This window comes from Anolis carolinensis, chromosome 6 (assembly GCF_035594765.1).
Source record: "Anolis carolinensis isolate JA03-04 chromosome 6, rAnoCar3.1.pri, whole genome shotgun sequence".
Taxonomy (NCBI): Eukaryota; Metazoa; Chordata; class Lepidosauria; order Squamata; family Dactyloidae; genus Anolis; species Anolis carolinensis.
Window position 1 is genome coordinate 56831698 of NC_085846.1, and position 22018 is coordinate 56853715.

At 39.3% G+C, this 22018-nt stretch overlaps 1 protein-coding gene across 3 annotated transcripts in view; it reads left to right on the forward strand.

The window, feature by feature from the left end:
* elmo1 (engulfment and cell motility 1) overlaps positions 1–22018 on the forward strand; it is a 393582-nt gene that overhangs the window by 171974 nt on the left and 199590 nt on the right. For all 3 annotated transcript variants that reach the window (XM_008112853.3, XM_008112854.3, XM_062957287.1), the window contains 4 exons: positions 818–896; positions 1550–1600; positions 3092–3214; positions 5220–5351. In XM_008112853.3, coding sequence (XP_008111060.1) covers positions 818–896; positions 1550–1600; positions 3092–3214; positions 5220–5351 — 385 coding nt within the window. The remainder of the gene's footprint in view (positions 1–817; positions 897–1549; positions 1601–3091; positions 3215–5219; positions 5352–22018) is intronic.

Below are 22018 nucleotides of genomic sequence, written 5' to 3' on the forward strand. Positions count from 1 at the left end.
CCTTTATCCATCAGGATAGGTTTGGTGGGCTCAAAATTCTAATTCTTATTCTGGCAGATGTATCAGAATAGAATTATAATAATAATAACAACTTTATTTTTCTATCTCGCCTCCATCTCCCCGCGGGGACTTGGGGCGGCTTACACAGGGTCAAGCCCAAAAACAAGTAAAAAGCAAAGTAAAATACATTTAAAACAGCAAAACAACAGATAAAACACATTAAAAACAGATGATACAATATAATAACAGTAAAAACCAAGTTAAAACATAGGATAATAACACAGAAGACCCACCATTAAGTAAGTTGGAATAAAATGGGAAGGCAGTTTGAGGGAAAGTGCAAAAAGATGTGCAATAGTGCCATTTGGGGCATAACAGAACAAAGTGCTCAACATTCTCAACGAGAATTGGAGTGAGATCGAGCTTCAAGCTTCCTTGATTAGAAATACAATAATAGGCACTGATCTATAATGTTAGTGAATTTGTGCCACAACAGGTTTCTATTGATTGAATCAAAAGCTGCTACTAAGTCAATAAAAGCAACAAATAAATGTTTGGTAGGACCAGTAATTCCTTGATGGGATAGAAAATAAAAATCAAACAAAGGTCAACATTCCTTTAGCCTTTTCTAAAACCAGCCTGTTCAGGATGGATGATATGAATAATAAATTCCAAAGGCCGATTGCTGGGGTCTTGCTTATCTGTTGTGTAACATTCTATTTTCTTTTAAATTTCCTTCAAAATGTTGACTTCTTGGGGAAAGGATCCTGATGTTTGACATTCCTTTACTATTTTTTTAAATTGTATTCTGATGCAGGGCAGATCAGGAAATACAAACCTACACCATTGCTGTCATAAACGCACTTTTCCTTAAAGCACCTGATGACAGGAGACAGGTGAGTTATTGCTATTAATTGCTGGATTTATAGTTCTTAAAATAGGCCTTCTTGTGATGTCTTCTGGGCTTAAGAAATTAAGTCAGATAAAAAGAAGGTAAGAAACAGTGAACAAAAAGCAACAGGGAAGATAATTTTGCAGATTTTTTTTGTGTCAGGAGCAACTTGAGAAATCGTAATGGTGTGAGAGAATTGGCCGTCTACAAAGATGTTGCCCAGAGGATGCCCGGATGTTTGATGTTTTACCATCCTGTGGGAGGCTTCTCTCATGTCCCTGCATGGAAAGCTGGAGCTGACAGACGGGAACTCACCCCACTTCCCGGATTTGAACTGCCGACCTTTCGGTCATTAGTCCTGCTGGCACAAGGGTTTAACCCATTTTGCTACCAGAGGCTCCGCTATTCAGATGAAATACATTGAGATAGGGGAAGCAAGCTGCATAATGTTCCCATGCGTGCAAACAAGCATAGGCTTTCCTGACAATCCTTGGGAATAGAACATGCACAGTAAGTTTCTCCCCATGTTTTATCAAGTAACTAGCAATAACAAGATAAATGTTTTGGTCCATAAAATATAGTTAACTTCTAGTACCTTCCTAACTGGATTACACACAACATTTACTTTGTTCTTGCTGTTTATTTTTACAAAATTAGGAGATGGCGAATATTTTAGCTCAGAAACAGCTTCGGGGAATTATCTTGCAAGTGAGTACTTTTTACTAGATTCATTTTTCTGTGTTACGATATTGATATAATTCCTATTTCTTTACATGCCATTTTAAGGATATTCTGTCATAAGCAGGAATTTAGGCTTATGCAGGTGTCTTCAGCTGATAACGCCTCATACCAAACCCAGTTCACTAATTGCAGGCATACCCCCAGTTAATAAGGCCTCTGACAACAAAGTCTTATTACACCTGCCAAGTTTTCTTTATCTCCTTCTCCTATGTCTACCTGGAATATATATATTTTACTAGTGTCTTCATAGAGTGGATGGTGAAAGATGAACACAGACTTTTTAGGTTGCAGCAGCATGTCTGCAGTAAACAAGGCAATAAAAAGTGACCTGGGAAAAATGGGACTCCAATCCAGTTGATCTTAGTTGCCTTTGCCTGCCTACAATAAGCACCGTAGCTGCTTCCAGAATCCTTCACTGAATATATAGGAATAGTAAAACAGGGGGTGGGAGTGTTCTGCTCACCAGCTACTCCCAGCATATTTTTAAAAGTATAAATATATAAATTTAGCCACCAGAATTGGAATCTTTTAAAAAGTGGAAGCTGGTAAAAGGCAAATCTGTTTGATGCATCTTGGAAAAGGTCCTTGGGTGGGCTCTAGAATTTTCAACATGTATTTTCTTCCTTATGCAAGGTTTGCTTGACCTTATTGTTTCATTTCATATGTGCATGTTATTAGTTTTGAATGATTGAAATAGGTACCCCTATTATTCCCATGTTATTTCTGTCTCTGGTACTAAATTCTCTGTTGGAAAAAAGTAATGCCCGGGAACAGACTTTCATCGTTAACTGAGATATACCTATATGAGTTTGGGCCTGGCCAAGGCTTAACATACTTACTATTTTTGCTGTCACTGGCAAGTAGGACAAATACATAATTAATCCAGTGTGGTTGCTGAGTCTTGTGTTGCATAACTGTGCTAGAGAATGGGATAATGGAATTATCATTATAATTACAATAGACAAAGGACCATCAGAATAGAAAAGTGAATTGTTGGTCCTTTAAGAGTTTGGGCCTATGGCTCTTCTTAGGCCTGTCCATCATGGCCAATGACAAGGGGTTGTTCAAGCTGTCATCTAAAACAACTGGAAGACTGGAGGTGTCCTAAACCTACTCCAAAGGGTTTAATTCACTTGTAGGAATGGCTGTTGTGTTTTGTCAAAGTTCGGTCATAGAAGAGCAGTTCTGTATTCTTCCCTCCCACATTCCCCCCTCCCCATATTCTCACAATTGAAAAGGACAAAAACTGCATTAATACCAAACCCCCTAACAAATAATAGTAAAAGATAAAGCTCATTTTCAAGCATTAACACGTTCCTTGCATTATTAGGTCCCTCCCCCCATTATCTATCAATATGCCTCATTCCTTCTATTTCTCCAAAATTTCCCAAAACTTTAGTGATGCAGATGGAATCTGTTTTTTGATTATTTTGTTCTTATAGTTGCTATTGCTTTCAGCATGTTATCAGAGCCCAGAGGGCCATCAATAATGAAATGGCACATCAGCTTTATGTTCTGCAAGTTCTTACCTTTAACTTACTGGAAGACAGAATGATGACCAAAATGGATCCCCAAGATCAGGTAGGCAAAATATTGTTGATATAGGGATACATTACTCTGCAGAAGCTGGAAAACCATTCAGTTGGGTGAAGAAATGTCTGTTGTGCATGCATTATATAGCATGTAAGACTATTGTGTAGAAAAGGAGTGATACAGTTCAGGAAGTTTGGCCAGCTGCTTTCGGTAAGGATCTGCAGCATTCCTATAGGCATCCCAGAAGTGTTGCTGGCTGTGTTTTCTGGAATAGCTAAGGCTGCTAATGAAAGTACTGATATGATTGCCAATAACAGAAGTTGTTGGAAATGTATTCATTTAAGAGGCAATAACATATGATAACACCGGTGCTTAAACTCTAAAACAAAAGGAAAATTGAATATTGATGAATCATATACATTTATAATAAAGTTAAAAAATCTTCTCCAAAAGAGAGAAGATGTAAAGTTAACAATGAGGAACAGCAGTGGTACAAGAGAGCTGATAAAATGGCTAAATCAAATTATATATAAAAGGCTGAGAACAAAAGGGCTTTACTTGGAACTAAAAAGACTGTGACGTGATTGTGAGATTCAGTATAACTCATAGGCATTCCAAATACATTAACTTCCACATATGGAATGCGTGGCAGTAGGGAAAAGAAAAGAAAAGCTTAGCTATTTGGCAGAGAGTGTCCAGTAAGGAAGTAAAAATTAGTATGTTTAGTAGATATATTTCTTCTTTCCTGTACCAGATGCTATAGTAATTTCAATTTCAGCCAGTTATGGCCTGTACATACTTCTTGTACCAAAAATCTCAACTCCCTGACAGCTCCAACTAAAACTGGCCAATTATCCTTTCTGAAACCTTTGAAAGCTACTCCTGATCAGTGCAGATGGCATTCTGCTATGGCTTAAATGTTAAGACATTTCTTTGCATTTGAGGGAGGATGAGGGGCACACTGCTGGGGAAATTATGGATGGGAGTTGGGGATGATCTTTAGTTTTAAATATAATTTAAATAGTAAGAGTATTTTTATTGTATCTTAACTATATTTTACTTGTATTCATGACAAAAATGTTTAATTGATTTGTTAAATAGTTTTTAATTTTTGTATTTGCCATGTTTTTAAATTTATTGGGTTGTGTCATGTTTTTGTAAGCTGCTTTGAGTTCCCACGGGGAGAAAGAAAGGTGAAGTAGAAATATAGATGATAGTGATGATGGTGGTGGTGATTTTATTTATTTCTTTACAGTATTTATATTCTACCCTTCTCACACCAAAGGGAACTCAGGGCAGATCACAGAACATGCATATATGGCAAGCATTCAATGCTGTTTAAACATTGATAAGACAGACAGTTGTACACAAATAGAGGTATAGATATGCATTTCCCATCTTCAGTATCTTGGAGGCTTGTTCTCAATTCCCGGGGGAGGGAGGTGCTGTTGCTCCATCTCCCTGCCGAAGAGCTTTTGTTCGTAAACGTTCTCCTTGAGGAAATCACAGGCATTTTTCTGGCATTTCCTTATGGGTACCTAAATACCTCCCCACTTTTAAGTGGTACCTATTTATCTACTCACATTTTGTTTTCGATCAGCTAGGTAGGCAAAAGCTGGTCTAAAGTTCACCCTAACCTGGGCTTCGAACTGTCAACCTTCGATTGATAAGATTTACTGCAGCTGATGGTTTAACCTGCTGTGTTAAAGCCCAGCCCTGATGATGATGATGATACATGGCCAAATTCTCTGATTCTGTTCAAAACAGCTTCCTGTTAGTTTGTACCCCCAGTTTTTAATACAGAATACTAGCACTAGACCAGGAAAGAATGGGATGGCATGGAAAAAGTGGTATCAACTAATGGAAACATTTGAGAACATTTCTGGGAGGGAAGCAAAAATAGATTAACACGTGCATGGTTTTTGAATTCTAAAGAGAAACTCTTATGAAAGGTGTGTGTGTGTGTGTGTGTGTGTGTGTGTGTGTGTGTGTGTGTGTGTATGTATACAAGAACCTTACAAATCATCTACATTTTGTTTTTAAATCCCACCAGGCACAGAGGGATATCATTTTTGAACTCAGGCGAATTGCATTTGATGCAGAATCTGAACTCAACAACAGTACTGGCAATGTGGAAAAACGCAAATCCATGTATACCAGAGATTACAAGAAACTTGGATTTATTGTGAGTATTCTTGCTTAATTCTAGTAGTATTCTGGAATTTTTGTTTACGGACAACTGTTTGGAGTTTACAGTTATTTTTTTATCTCCATCTGTCTGGATATCTTTTTTTATTTTTGCTAAACCCATGCAGGCAAATCAGTTATCATAATTGCAAGGTTATACAAAACTTGTTCTGCATTAGAAATCTTGGGTATATGAGGAACAGAGCTGAGCAAAATGTAGCTATGAAAGGCAGCAGGAGGCTCCCAAGAGAATTGTTGCCTCACCCTCTTCCCCAAGGCCTTCTTTTTTCCTAGCAAATTGCTTAATTGCCAGTCTTGAGAGGCCCTAGAAATGGTGATTCACTCCTTCTCCACATCATTTAACTTCAAAAAGTAACCTTTTCTCAAGACCAGCCTTTTCTGTTCACCCCGTCTCCATTTATCGTGCAGTTGATAATGCTACAGATCGTACAGCAAAAAATTGGCCCTTTTCCCCATTACGTTTGCCTATCTTTGCTCTAGAAAACCTAGAAATTCCAGAAATTCCTAGTACCAGCTGTTGCTTCTGTGGGATATATATTTGAGTAGTCGTTGTTTTTCTTTAAAGTGCCATCTGTCCAGTTTATGTGAATTTTGTGCATCTTTGTGGATAACCTCCACAGAGAGCTAGAGAGGGGGAGTGTGTCCCTGTTGGTTCTTCTGGACTTCTCAGCGGTTTTCAATACCATTGACCACGTTATCCTTCTGGGTCGTCTTGCAGGGATGGGACTGGGAGGCACTGTTTTACAATGGCTCCGGTCCTTCCTGGGGGGCCTTACCAAAAGGTGGTGCTGGCAGACACTCTGGCCATTGACCTGCGGGGTTCCTCGGGGTTCCATTTTGTCCCCCATGCTGTTTAATATATACATAAAACCACAGGGAAAGGTCATCCAGAGTTTTGTAGTACGGTGCCACCTATATGCAGATGACACCCAACTCTACTACTCCTTTCCTCCTAATGCCAAGGAAGCTGTCCTGACCTTAAACCAGTGTTTGTCATCAGTAATGGACTGGATTAGGGCAAACAACATGAAACTTAATCCAGACAAGACAGAGGTCAATTGGAAGGCAGATCAGGGAATAGGAACCCAGCCTGTGCTGGATGGGGTTACACTCCCCGTGAAGAAACAGGCTTGCAGTTTGGGGGTCTCCTGGACTTGGTATTGAACCTGGAGGCCCAGGTATCTGCAGTGGCCAGGAGGGCCATTGCACAATTAAATCTTGTGCACCAATTGTGCCCATTCCTTGAGAAGCCAGATCTGGCCATGGTGGTACATGCCTTAGTTAAATCCTGCTTGGATTCTGTAATGCGCTCTATGTGGGGCTGCCTCTGAAGAGTGCTCACAAACTTCAGCTGGTCCAAAGAGCTGCAGCTATGTTACTTACTGAGGCTGGCTACAAGGAGCTGACAATCTCCCTGTTGCAACAGCTCCACTGGCTACCAGTCTGTTACTGGGCACAAATCAAAGTGCTGGTTAGGACCTTTAAAGCCCTAGATGGTTCACGTCCAGGCTATTTGGCCGACCACATCCCCTTGTACAAACCTGCCTAGGCCCTGAGATCTTTAGGAGAGACCCTTCTCTCATTCCCATCTTCATCTCAGGTTCGGTTGGTGGGAATGAAAGCTTAGGTCTTCTTGGTGGCTACCCCACGGCTTTGGAACTCTTATGACCAGTCATAAGTCAGAATGGCCCCCTTTTGGCAACAGGCTAAAACCTTTTTATTCAGACAGGTTTTTAAAGATGAAAGTGTTTAAAATCTAGTCAGGGGTTGTTGTGGTTTTTAACTTTGAATATATTTTGGTGGATTTTAACTGATTTTTTAAAGTGCTGTTTGTGTTTAATTCTGTTTTAATGTTTGTATATTTGTATATTTTAAATTGAATATTAATGCTTTTATGTCAAGCCACTTTGAATCCCCTTTTGGGAGATAAAGTGGGGTATAAATAATAGTAATAATAATGATGATAATAAATGGAAAGTAAATGGGATAGAGTTGGACTGAAAGGTAGTTTCAGGATAATCTTCAAACTAACTATATGGGTATCAAATCTGCCAAAGTATATATCTAGCAGAAGACAACTAAGGCAATGTTTTATTCATCTCATTGTTTTATCACTCATCTTTTTTTCCAAAAAGAAGTCCAGAATGGCCAACAATCACACAACAGAGCAGGCATAATAGTTTGGAAAAAGTTCAAAGAATTTATCCATTCAATATGTAAAGACTGAACAATCATTTAAGTGACAAATACAATCAATTTTTGCAGTGTAAAATTTTGACAAATCCCTGGGTAACAATAAGCAGTTTAAGCTATTGTTGAACCCACTAAGTGAGCAAATACTTACTCATAAGGTAGCTGAGCAGAATGCTAAGAGCAGTTGTGTTCTCAAAACCCCTGATGACAAACATGTCCTCTGAGCACAGGTTAGCAAAGATACAAGTGAAAGGAAAGGTGAGTTTAGCTACTCTTCGTAGTGCAGTAGAACCTCGGCTTAAAAGCATCCCAACTTAAAAGTGTTTTAGTTAAGAACCGCCTATGGTTTTGCTTTAACATACAATTAAGAACATTTTAAGTTAAGAGTTAGCTCCAGAAGGTGTGCTAGTGCTAGAGGGAGCACTAGCATAAAAATACAGAGCTTTAGGGGTTCAAGGGAGCAAACTCCATGCCTCGTGCCTCTGTGCCTCACGTTTTTGCCTCTTCACTTTGTACTTCTACCATTGTTCAACAAACTTGTGCTTCTACTATTTTAAAGTTGATCTTTCTTTTTTTATTGTTTGATGTGAATGTGCATTTATACATTATTTGTTATATACAAAATACATTTTCTTATTTTCAAACACATAACAAATTGGGGGGGGGGGGGGGGGTTTCAAGGGGCCAGAACAGATTAATAGCATATCGATGTGAGAATTTTGCTTTGACATAAGAGCAATTTGAGTTAAGAGCTCAATCACAGAACAAATTAAACTTTTAACTTAAGGTATCACTGTACTGTCTTCAGTATTATCTCACTGGCAACATGGTTATCATATTTGGTGGTAAACATAGTTACTATCAACCTGTTATTGGCAGCTTGAATAACGAGCCTCTGAACACAGTGGTGGTGAGTTCTCTTCCAGGAGCTTATTAGGGAGAACTCTGCAGTCTGCTATCTTTGCTCGGTCCTATTTTTTCTTCTTCATCTTTCTCTTTACTTCTTTTCTTTTTCTTTTTCATTATATCTTCTATTGTATTGTTATCTGTAATAAAGATTTTTTTAAACTCAGGCTTGTATGGATTTGCTGCAAATTATGTTGTTATAAACCTTGACTCTATTCAGTGATGTTGATCTCACAATATTTATTTAAAGCAGAAACGTACAAAACTAGTTTTCTTGGTGTTGTTGAATTGCAGCTATTGTTAACCCTAGCCAGCAGAGCCAATGATGAGTGTCTATGGGTTGAATTCCAGAACAGTGTAACCTGCTCTTTCTCAAAAAGAGAATCCTGAGTCTGTTGACAACACTCAATGAGACAAGTTCCTGCCCTGAGGCTTATCCTGTGCAGAACTTGACAAAAATGGCAATGGGATTGGAAAGTGGGGAAACAGCAAATTTGTAGAACTAATGGCTTCTCAACAGCTAAAAGAACACCTGGCTTCATTTCTCTGCTTCTGCTGCAGCTGCATGGGATATTGAATGTGACCCATCTGTTTCTTCTAGCTGAGAATGTTATACCTGGCACAGTGGGATTCCTGTGTAATGTTATGTTAAACTCACTTCCTAAGCTCCTGCCACTAAGAATGCCCTATCTTTTCATGCCCCTAAATGCTTGATAATGAGAGTTGTATTTCTAGCTTTGGTTTTGGAAAGAGTTGCCTTTTGCAATTAAAATGCCTGTGCTGCTCTGTAAATGTTCCAATGGCAACATGAGCCAGAAACAAATAAAAACTGTCTACTGCTTTTCATTGAAATAATACTGTCACTTTAATTACCTCTGTGACCATTGTAGTTCACTCTTTTCACATCAAGCATTTGGCCATCACTTATTAACTGTATCTACAGTAATGAAAACCCCAAAGTAAAAGATACAGCCAGGGAGATTTGTAAGGAAGCCAGACTATTTGTATGGAGTGGATTAGTTGCCGTTAATTAAGTAATAAATTGGGAACAGGCTTTATAAAGTGGAGAATTTCAGCAAGACATGTGAGGCAGTCACTGTGCTTGGCAGGAGTATTTAATCAGAAGCTGTATTCTGGATCCCATAACTGTCTAGAATCATTAATTTAAACATGGTCTCTATAGCCCCTTAGGGCTATGTCTTGGACATCTGGAATAGCTAGCAAGAATTCATTTAATAAAATACCGAGACTTTGTGTTCAAGAGCTGTAGAAATAAGCCAGAGATTTGTACATGTTGACATATTTCAGACTGATATCTTTGCTGATAAAATTAAGAGGCAAAACTCTGTAAAACATAGTGACCTTTAGTAGAAAGGCAATGCAAGAGATCAGGAGACCTTAGAAAGTCAAATTAAAGTGGGTTGGTATTTTTATTTGATTGCCATTTGAATGATAGTAGTTTTTAATGTAAATTATCATCTTACAAATGTTTAATAAATGAAACAGTAAATGGAGATCTTGTGTGCATTTCCAGCTACATTTCTTTTTATGCTTATCTGAGAATAATCCTCTCTGATCACGGTGGCCAGGGAACTGAAAAATCAAGATTTCTTATAGTTTGATGTAAAACAGCCAAAATAGTACTTGCATGGACTACATGGCTACTCACAAAAGTACATATATGTGCTGAATGGCTTTGAACTCGTCTTATGTTGATTTTGAGCAATGACTTTACTATGGCAGAACTTGCTGCTTTCTATTGCAGGCCCCGGTGTTGTGAAGCCTACCAGTGGATTCCTAGGTAATTCAGTAGGCACCACCAGAATATAATGGGACATGCTGTTAGCTAAATGATGTGTCCCCCTGTATGCTTCTTTTTTCTTTTCTTTTTTGCATCATCTAAGGAGTTTTTTCTTGTCTTTCTTCAAGGTGAGATCTGTGGGCCCTTCCAGACAGGCCCTAGATCTCAGGATCTGATCCCAGGTTTTCTATTTATCCCAGATGATCTGGCAATGAGGACTCATATAATCCAGTTTAAAGCAGAAAACCTGGGATCAGATCCTGGGATAAAGGGCCTGTCTAGAAGGGCCCTGTGTGCATCTTGCCACAGGGAAGGTAAAATTCCCTTTTGGAAAATGCAAAGTACACCTAGATTTATAGGCAGTAGTAGTGTGAAGCACACTGTTCATGCTTCTATGGGTTGTCTGAAACCATGCTGGGATGGATGGTTCAGTTTGAGAGTAGATAGCAAAATAGCCTGTGATTTACATGTGGCCTCCTCAGATTTATTTTTATTTTTATTTTGCCCTTCCCCTAGTTGACACCTTCTGTCCTGCTGAATTTGAATGCCTTGTTTAATATATGTTGAATGTTCTGAATATTCTTTTGGTGGAAAACAGAAAATTATTTAACAGTGAGCATCCTGTCTTCATCATAATGCACATAGAGCCATGGTAGCATGTTGCCAAGTAAATATGTTAAAGGCCATTGAGATCTTTTCAGTTGCTGGGATAATGGAGATTAAAGGAGCTCTGTCTAATTTTTCAAAAGTGTTGCTGGTATAGAGGATGGGGACATCTGTAGGGATACCAAGGTGCTTGTTTATAAAGCTGTTGTCCTCCCAGCCCTGTTGTACGGCTGTGAAATGTGGACTGTCTACTGGCATCACACTCAAATCCTGGAATGATTCCATCAGCGTTGCCTCCAAAAAATCCTGCAAATCTCATGGGAAGTCAGGCGAACAAATGCCAGTGTCCTGGAAGAAGCAAAGACCACCAGCATTGAAGCAATGCTCCTACTCCATTAATTCCTCTGAACTGGCCATGTTGTCCGAATGCTTGATCACCATCTCCCAAAGCAGTTACAATACTTCCAACACAAGAACGGAAAATGGAATGTTGGTGGACAGGAAAAGAGATTGAAAGATGGGCTTAAAGTTAATCTTAATTTTTTTTGGCATAGACACAGAGAACTGGGAATCCCTGGCCCGTGAGTCCTCCAGCTAGAGGTCCGTTGTGACCAGCAGTACTGTGGAATTTGAAGAGGCACAAATGTAGGGTAAAAGTGAGAAATGTGCCAAGAGGATGGTCCATCAAGCCAACCCTGGCCAGGACCTCCTTCCACCTGGAAACCGATGTCCTCATTGTGGAAGAACATGCGGGTCAAGAATAGGGCTCTACAGTCACCTATGTACAGTCTCCCGCTATGACCCACCTCGTAGTTTAAGATATTCGGGGGAGGCCCTGCTCTCGATCCCACCAGCCTCTCAAGCGCAGATGGTGGGGATGAGAGACAAGGCCTTTTCAGTGCCCCCCCCCCCGTCTGTGGAATGCTGTCCCTAATGAGATCAGGCAGGCTCCATCTCTCTTGGTTTTGAGCGATAGATGCAGCATCAACTACAATGAACTCTTGATAAAGTGACAGACCTGGATTGTGACTTGGAATGTGCCTCTGAATGTATATTTATATGGATGTTTTAACTTAATTAATTTTAATTATTATTATTGTTTATTGTAATTATTTTTATACACTTGTTTTATACTTGGTTGTAAGCCGCCCTGAGTTCCCCCTAGGGGGTGAGAAGAGCAGGATAGAAATGTTATAATAAAATAAAATCTCTTTATATAAAAATGTTCTGACCGTTTTTCCCTTAACTTAAACAACAAAAATACTGGAGCAAATAACACCAAATTTGGCAACAAAAGACATAGTCATCCGATCTGTGTTTTTACAACAAAAAAACATAAAAATTCTACATGGAAATGACAGAAAAAACCCAAAAACGCAATAATGCATTCTGCACACGCGCAGAGCAACCGCTCCCCCATAGGAAAAAAAAGGCACTCTGAGGCTGACGCAACACCAGGCAATGGCGTGGGGAGGGGTTTGAATTTCTCTCACCAACCAACTCCTCTTCCTTCCCCATGCCCGTGGGGATCTGAAGCAGGGCCTGGATGAAGGAAGCATACTCGCCCAGGACAGGCAATTCCTCCAGCACCCAGGCCTGAAACGGAGGAGGAGGAGGCAGAGGAGGGAGAAAGACAATGACGGAGGAGGCAGCATTGCTGCTCGGCCCAGTTGATGGAGGCATACGGGTCCTCAAGCACCTGGGCCGGAATGAGAGTATGAAGGAGGAGGGGCCAGAGGAGGGAGGAGGTGGACGACAGGGGGAGGTGGTTCTCCTGCTTCGTGCTGAGAGCTGGGCCTGCCAACTGAGAGCTGAGTACTCACATGGGGGAATTTATCCACGGTGAGGCCAGGGCGCCGACTGCTCTCCTCCTCCCTCCCCTTGGCTGCTACTGGAGCCAGGCAAGAGTGAGGCCTGGCTATTGAGTCAGGAGCCCCTTGAGAAACTGCGCAAGAGAAAAAAAACACCTTTGCAAAAAGGCAAAAGCTGGCAGATGAGCGGGTGGAGGGAGGGAAGGCAGAAGAACCAAGAGGGAAGAACAAGCGGTGGATTTCCTTGAGATTCCCCTCACTTGCCAGGCGTGCTCAGAAGGGCAGCTCCATGGACCTACTCCTCCTGTCAGCTGGGAGCTTTTCATCCCCGAAGGAAGGTTGTGCCACTTGGCAACGACGCTGCTGGTTCCCAATGGGGAGCGTGGGCAGAAACCTCCCCGCCCAACGGCGCTTTCAACATATATATATATATATATATATATATATATATATATATATATATATATATATAACTATGGTATAATAATACAGGACAATATAAACTCTAATATCAGCACAGTAAATAAACAGCAACACTCTGGAAACAGGGAAATTCCAGAAAGAAAATAAACACAGCCAGCTGACACCTCCCAATAAAGGAACCAGGCTTTGAAACTACAAGGCCACTAAAGGCTAATCAAGGTGACTAATTACAGCATTCATTATTCCCTCCAACAGACAAAAGATCATCCTCCCATGCTAGATATTATTCCACAGGTATATAAACCACACTTACCTCCCTGTTTCTTACCTAGTTAAATCCATTGACAATGAAAAAGATCTGGCTCCCACCATAAAACATACTCAAAACCAGAACACTAAATACAGAACTAAAATCTGAAAACAGGGAAATTCCAGACAAGAAACAATCAGCCAAGCTAACACCACCCAACAAAGGATTCCCCCAGGGAAGAATCTGCCAGGCTTTTAGGCTACAAGGCCATTAAATCCTACTCAGCCTGGCCAGTTTACTATGCCACAACACACCGACACATCCAAGGTATGACCTCCAATTTAAAAAAACCTAAACAAATACACAGCAATGAATAGCCTTGCAGCTTCAAAGCCTGCTTACTTCTCATTACTTTATTTTCCATGCCATAGCAATGCGTGGCCGAGCAAAGCTAGTACTGTATAATATAAATGTATACACGCCGAGGCACTACATTTGGAAGGCTATCATACTTGGACAACGAGGGATCACCTAAGTAAGAATGAATTCAACAGATTCAGAGGAGCTGCGGGCCCAATGTCCATTTGCCAAAGAAAGTTAACACCTACTGTTGTTAGAACCTAGATGTCTTATCAATTTCCTGCCTCCTGAAAATGTAGCACAAAAAATGAATTGTTTTTAAAAGCTTTTGATGCTGTTTTAAATTAACTGTGTTTTAACACCATAGTTTATTTCATATTTTAAAACTTAGTTGACATCATGGGGCCCTTTTTGCTGTATTTCATTTTAATTCCATGTTCAGAAAAAGGTGGGAAACAAATTCAGTAAGTGCTGGGTTCTGATTGAATTACTTTATCTAGTTTAGTTGTTTTCGGTAGTGTTCTTCCTGAACTAGAAGGAAATCAAATTGTCTGTAACAGGCAACAAATCAAAGTGGAGCAAGTCCATAGCATACATTAGCTAGGCTTTGGGAGTTTTTGTGCTCAAGACTGCAGTTGTGGGTGCTGCGCATGAGGGACTTCATTGGATAAAGACCAGGTTCAAACTGTGCAGGCACCAAGACAGAGCACATAGAGAGGCTTGGAACCATAGGTTTTAAAGCCTTGGCTGCCCTCTTCAGGTCTGCAAAAGTCCATAAAATGCAAAACCTAACTTCAAAATCATTTGGGTGAACTGAAAGAAGGCAAAAAGCAGACTTGATATCACATTTCACCAGTTCCACCCCTACACCTTTCCTATGTACCTCTTGGCTCACCACATCAGAAGAGATGTAGCAAATCATACAGAATTCTACAAGAATGGCATCTCTCGGGATTCGGGAATAATCAGTCGTAGTAGGGAAACCATCACCATCACAGGCAGTTACTGTATATAAATTACTTTGACTTCCTTAAAAGAGGGCCATGTATGTGAAAGGAATAAAAAATTCAGGATTTTCAGGAGTAGCCTAGAATACGAATCTGAAAACAAGACAAACAATCACGGTTGAAGTTTCTACATACTTATGTTTTGGGGACAGAAAATGTCCAGTGGCAGCTGAGAAAGTACTTATATCAGCAGATTATACATCTAATAAAAATAATTTTCTAATATCTCCATCATGAACTTTTGAGTGCTTCATACAATACAATGTGATGCCACGGGTTTCCTTTTAAAAAATTAAAACCATTTTCAATGGTAAAAAGAAGAATAAAGAGACACCTAGTGAAATCAAAACTAGCAAGTTGTCATACCTTCTTACTGTGACAGAATAAAATGCCTTAAAGCTATTTCCATTTTATAAATTGATATTATTAAGGATTATTCACATGACATTATTGAGGATGATTTTTTGCCTGAATCTCTTGCCCTTTGAATCAGTCATGGGGCAGGAAAGCATTTCTGAAATACTAACAAGTATCTCAAAAATACTTGGAATTGGAGTAGTTGTTTGCATGTCATGAAACAATGACTTAATCCTTAAGACTCCACAGGGTGGAGCACTCACATCACTGAGGGGGAAATGAGAGCAACATAACAGTATATGATTTTGGATTCAAATACTCTGGCTCTGCTGCTAAAGGCAAGATGGCCTTTTACTTTCTAGCTTTTTATTTATAGCAAGGAAGATAAGGATTGAGTATTTTATTAATACATTATTAATTGGAGATGTCAACTTATTTAATTGGAGCCTTCATTATGCTTTAGGGACAGATTTTACAGTTAGTGCTTCAGCATTATTTACTCAGCCTGCTCAGTTGGCAAAAATTTGAATTCTCCATCAAGCAGACTGTTGTCATTCTCATCCCCCCAAATTTGTTTTTGTGCCGAGTTGAGGATGCAATAACCAAAGCACAGTGTCAAGGGGGAGAAACTGATCACAGCTATGCAAAATGAAGCAAAAATTTCTAAATCTAGCATGGATTGTACCTCTAGATTACAGGTACCAACAGATTGTACCAACAGATTGTTTTCAAATCCCTTCTCAGCCATGGAAACAATCTGGGTAACATTGGGCACTCCTGGCAACCTAGCAGTTCGAAAACATGCAAATGTGAGTAGATCAATAGGTACCACTTCGGCGGGAAAGTAACGGCGCTCCATGCAGTCATGCCGACCACATGACCTTGGAGGTGTCTACGGACAACACTGGCTCTTCGGCTTAGAAATGGAGATGAGCACCAACCCCCAGAGTCAGACATGACTGGACGTAATGTCAGGGGAAATCTTTACCTTGTCACACACTTTTCCCAACATCAAAATATGTTTCTGTCTTGTTTTTAGTCTTAACCGAGGGAGCATTGCTTCTTATTTTCATTGGTGACTCCTCCCAAAAAATAAACAGAGGCAGATTTTATTGGAGCTTAGTCACTGAAGTAGGGAGACAGCATATGTCTCTGCTAATTATTTCCTTTATTGTGTGTGTGTGTGTGTGTGTATACATATGTATATGTATATATGAATGAGAGGTGGGGAAATCACAACCCCAACTCCTAAATCATGCCTAGAGAACTGACAGCACAGCAAACTATAATAAACCTCAACCCACCAAAATAAGTGATTGTATATATATTCGGTGTTGCACTGTGTTAAATCTTTTATATATTGTATTTTACTATGTTATTTAACTATTTTAACTGTTTTATTCTTATTTTATTGTATTATGATGTACTGGTAGTGATCCTACCAGTTGTGTAAGCCACCCTGAGTCCCCTCGGGGAGAAGGGAGGGGTAGAAATACTGGAAATAAATAAATAAATAAATTGTCAGACAAAACCAGAAGTTTTTTTTATCATGTCAGAAGCGACTTGAGAACATACTGCAAGTCTCTTCTGATGTGAGTGATTTGGCCATCTGAGAACTTGCCCAGGGATGCCCGGATGTGTTAACATCCTGCTGGGAGGCTTCTCTCATATCCCTGCTAGAATGGACAGACAGGAGCTCACCTCATCTTGCGGATTCAAACCGGCAATCTTCAGGTCAGTAACCCAACCTTCAGGTCAGCAGTCCAGCCAGCAGAAGGGTTTAATCCATTACACCACCACAGCTCCTAAAACCAGAAGTAATGTCATTTTGTTTCCAGTCTGGAGGAGCACAGGCTCCTGTCACCATCTCAAGTAGCGACTAATCCCCTTTCTCCACTTCTCTCGGTTTCCCTCTGTTATTCCTGTCTGTCATGCATCCATCTATCTGTCTTGGATACAGCTTAGTGTTACTATGAAAATAGAAATGGAATGACTGGGAGAGCAACTTAACAACCTGGAAGTGATGATACTTTGGCTGAAACTGGAGAGGGAAAAAAATTCAATACAGGAAGCAGTAGGAATAGAAAGAGCAATGAGGAAATGGGTTGAATGGATGCCTCATTTGCCAACTGCTTGCAAGGAAGAATGTGCGAATCATGGAGGAGAATAGATCTTGTATTCCCCTTAAGCTGAAAGTTTTTGATAATGGCTAAAAGGATTTGTGAACTGAGATGGATGACTTGGTTAGGTTTATAGAGGAGGAATAGTTGCTTATATTAAGAGAGATTTGGAATTTAATAGATTCTATCATTTTTTCGGGGGAGGAGTCATCATTTGTGGGACTTAGGAACGTATAGTATGTTATATGTAGAAGTGTGAATATATGATATTTCTTAGAGGGAATTGACTTATTAGAATTAAAAATAGCAAACAAGAGAGGGGCTTCTATAGATTAGCCTTTATATTAGTCTTGTTTTATTATACATGCTAAGTGTGTATGTGTTTTTGTGTTTATATGTTTTTGTGTTGTCATATGTAGATTTATTTGTATTAGTAAGAAAGTAGATTACTTGGATGTTTTAAAAAATGTATACCTTTATCAAGTGTTTTCTCACTATAGTTGTGTTGTGCGTTTTCTTTTCTATCAATAAAAATATTAGCAAAAATTATTTTGAATATGAGTGGGAAAGGAGGATAATATTAGTACACTACTCAGCTGCCTTTTGCCTTTCAGTTAGAAGGAAACAGAAAGGCACAAAATAGATGTGTATCACTCTAATGCAGGGGTGAGATATGGTTCACTCATCATAACTTGAAATGCTACAGTGATTTTATTAAAGCTGCTCATTTAATAAAAAAAAAACATAAGGGTATGGATCTGTGGTTTTAGAGGGGCCCAAGGGCTGTGTTTAGTCTATATGTCATATATTGCCTGTCCCTTTGCTCAGAATAAAGTTTTTTTCTCACTCTGATCACAAATATATCTAAACACTTCAAGGGGCTTCATCAAATTAGTTTCAAGAAAGGTTGCCTGATTATGATAAATTCTGTTAAATTTTTACAGACCTATGGACTGGAACAAGTATTAGCTTCATATTTCAAGGTCCCCTGCATGTGTGTGGGTGGTTATAGCTACCACTGTAAGGATGGTTGCTATTATTCAGAGACCGGTATGAAATATTGTTAACTCAAATTGTGATTAATATTCTGGACACATAGGGATGGTACTTCATAAAAGAGTGCCCTTTCTTTCCCTGTCTACATACATCATTGCATCAGAGTGATACTAAACTGTGAGATATCGTGACATTTTCCCATGTTTTCTGTATTCCTTGTGATGTGCTCCCTTAACTCTTTTTCTGCCCACTAACAATACCCTACTTTGCGGTACCTCCAATTTATCCATATTTTAGTTATGAAGTCTGCGGCTAAGCATTTATCATCCTTCTGTCTTGTGGCTGCTAAACTGATGGAAAAGGGAAAGTAGGATACCTTTTGGTTTTTACAGTGGCTTTTTTCCTTCATTATAGGGCATCATTTACGTGATAGAAACTGGTGCCTTTAGGGTATTTTGCTATCTGATGTTGGAAGCTAAGCGAGGTTATCCTAGTTAGTACTTAGATGGGAAGCCACCAATGAATAACAAGTGTTGAAGTCTATATTTCAGAGGAAGGAAGTGGCAAAATCCTCTCTGAGTATTCCTTGCCTAACAAAATACTATGAAATTAATAGGATTGCCATAAATCAACAATGACTTGAAGGCACATAAACCACCACACAAAGTAAAAGTCACATCAAAACCACCTCTGAATAAATAGTGCATGTTCAGTTGTGACTGTTGTGTGCTGACAAAATTATTACAAATGTTAGTTTCACAAATATTAAGTTAGGCGTTTTGGGTTATACCAAATCAATGATTGATCATCTTCAGACTTTTCCATTACTGGGAAGTGTTATAGAGCTGGCAACACCATATAAGTCAGTCACTGTCACCAGAACATGTTTGTAAAACCACCTTTATCAAAATGGGTAATTTTTTAATAAGAGTCCCTGGGGGGAGCCAGAAATGAAATTTTCCTTGTTTCCACAATACAATACCTTGAAACAGGAGGAACTAGTGCAAGCATATAGTGCAAGCATATCTATAATAGGCATTTGCATGATATTTTATGTGTGTGTTTAATAGTTGTATAATTCAGTTTTATACATAAGGCTTTGAGTTCCTGGTTTTGAAAGGAAGTTTCTTTGTTTTGTAAATACCACTAGAGGTCAGCAGCATCCTAGCAGACATCTTAAGGGGTTGACATCCTATCAGCTGCACACAGAAGTTTATCAGAAAGGCGTAATTCCTGGCTCACAACCCTGTTGTTCTCTATAAATGGCCACTCCTGTATGGAGTGCCTCTGAGCCTCACACTGATAGTTGTCTGGTTTGAAAAATACCTTTGGATGCAATGAAATGACAGGTAACATTGTTCTCCTGGACATCAGAGAGGGAACAAAAACAGTAGGGTAGGAGGGAGGGCAATAAAAAAGGCTCTCCTTCATCTTGTCTTCGTACTTTGCTCCATGAAGCATTCTAATTGTAAGTGTGCAGTCAATGTCCTGCTGTCAGCATCTCTTATAAAAGTACCTTACCCCTGCCCTCAAACCTGGACAAGTCACTTTTTGATTGAAATTCCAATAATTCTTTAAACTCCATAATTAATTATTTCTCTCACTAAAAGCACCCGTTATATGTTTTTTCTGTTTATTGAGACCTCTCCTGTACACATTTCAAAAGCATCCACCTTGTCCTTTGTTTCTGGAAACCCAGTTTGGACTGTTATATTCCGATGCAGTGAGCTTGGCTCAAGCAGAGCTTCTGAAACTTTTTCCACTTGTGTGAACCCTTCCTGTCCAAGAATTTTAATGTCATCCCAGGTATATAAATATATAAAATAAGTATAAAAATTGAACATTAACTGATAATAAATCAGCATTTACAAGGCTTTCTAAACAGGGTAGTTTTCCTTTTTATGAAGTACAGCTAAAGCATTTTCTGCAGAGTAAACACTGCACGTTGTTTCTAACAGATTTGCGTAAATAAAATTCACAATCCCAACATTGAGTTATGGGGAACCCATTTGGGGTCGGGACCCACAATTTATGAAGCTAGAGGGCCTTGTCTGGGGAAAGGATCATCATGAATTTTGGTTCTGCATTCTGTTGTATAAATAGCCCCCTGATGTATGCCTTACTAACATCATATACAGTTCTCATCTCTATTTCTCTGTCTGTGCTATCCTCAAAAAAGTCTTTTTGTTTCCCTTTTACTTTTTATATAACCAATTTGCAAAATGGACTCATTTAACCTCCATCTCAAGCTTACATTTTTCTTTCTTATTCTTAACACTATAGGATTGTGATCTGAGAATGTCTTAGTCAAAACTTAAATTTTTGAGATGCAGGACTTTGATACCAAAAACATTGCAATCCTGAATATGATTTGCATATGTCTGAGTAAAATGTATAGCCATATTTTCATCTCCAGGCATCTATTAATCCCATATATTTTATATATGCATTGAAGTCAAATAATGTACAGTAGAGTCTCACTTATCCAGCATAAATGGGCTGGCAGAATGTTGGATAAGCATAAATGTTGGATAATAAGGAGGGATTAAGGAAAAGCCTATTAAATGTCAAATTACGTTATGATTTTACAAATTAAGCACCAAGACATGTTTTACAACAAATCAACAGAAAGAGCAGTTCAATACATGGTAACGTTATGTATAATTACTGTATTTACGAATTTAGCACCAAAATATATTGAAATGTATTGAAAACATTGACTACAAAAACATTGGCTACTAACAAATTGACTACAAATAAAGATAGAATTGCATAATATGAATTTACAGTAACAACATTGTTGAAAATTAAATCCATAAAAAGTTTAGTCCTTGCTACCTAGAGAAACAGCTGTGGATCTGAGCGGGAGGCAGACTGCACTGGATAATCCAGAATGTTCCTTAAGCGAATGTTGGATAAGTGAGACTCTGCTGTATGTATGTTGGTTACTTGGTAGTTGTGCACCACAAATCCTACGTGGCTTGATGGATCTAGACCAAACTTGGCAGATACACCCTTCATTATCCAACTTAACATAATTAAGGAATTTGAACTGAAAAAAACCCACACCTCCTGGACCCAGAGCTGTGGGAAAGAAAGGGGACAAAGCCCATTAGCTGCTACTAGGTAAAGTGGACCTTTGTTGTGTGATTGCGAAAGAAAGGAAGTAAAGTAGCTTGACTCTTGCTAGGTGACATATGTATGAGGGAAAGGAAGGAAGAATGGAAAGAAAGGAAGGAGAAAAGAAGGGAAAGAATGAAGGAGGGAGAAAGAAAACGGGCTTATTTTCCAAGATACATGGGTGCCATTAGAGAAATGTGACTTTCCATTGTATTATCTTAATCAGTGGACAACACAGGCATGCCTGAGACCAGGCCTGTAGCGAGGGGGCGGTTTTAGGGGTTCAACCCCCCCCTCCCCAAAATTTTTCAGGTTATAAAAAAAACCTGATTTACTCATGAATTTTAACTGGTTAACCAAATCCCCATGCTAAGTCTATGAGACACAAAACATTAAGAGCCCCTCCAAGCACTATCTCAAGCAGATATTGGCAGCTTTGTAGTGGGGAGGGGTGTGTGCTAGGGGTTAACCCCCCCCCCCGAAATTTTCAAACCACCCCCCCCCCCAAAAAAAATTTCTGGCTACGGCCCTGCCTGAGACAAAGTTGTTGTCTGTATTCTGGATTGCTGTGTTGCAGTCTGAGTTCTCTGTGGGAAGTGCTGTGCCTAAAAAAATCTAAATTCCGCACCCAAGAATTTAGAATCACGAGACCTGCATAAACTCTGCAAGTTGTGACAAATGTGTAATTTTATTG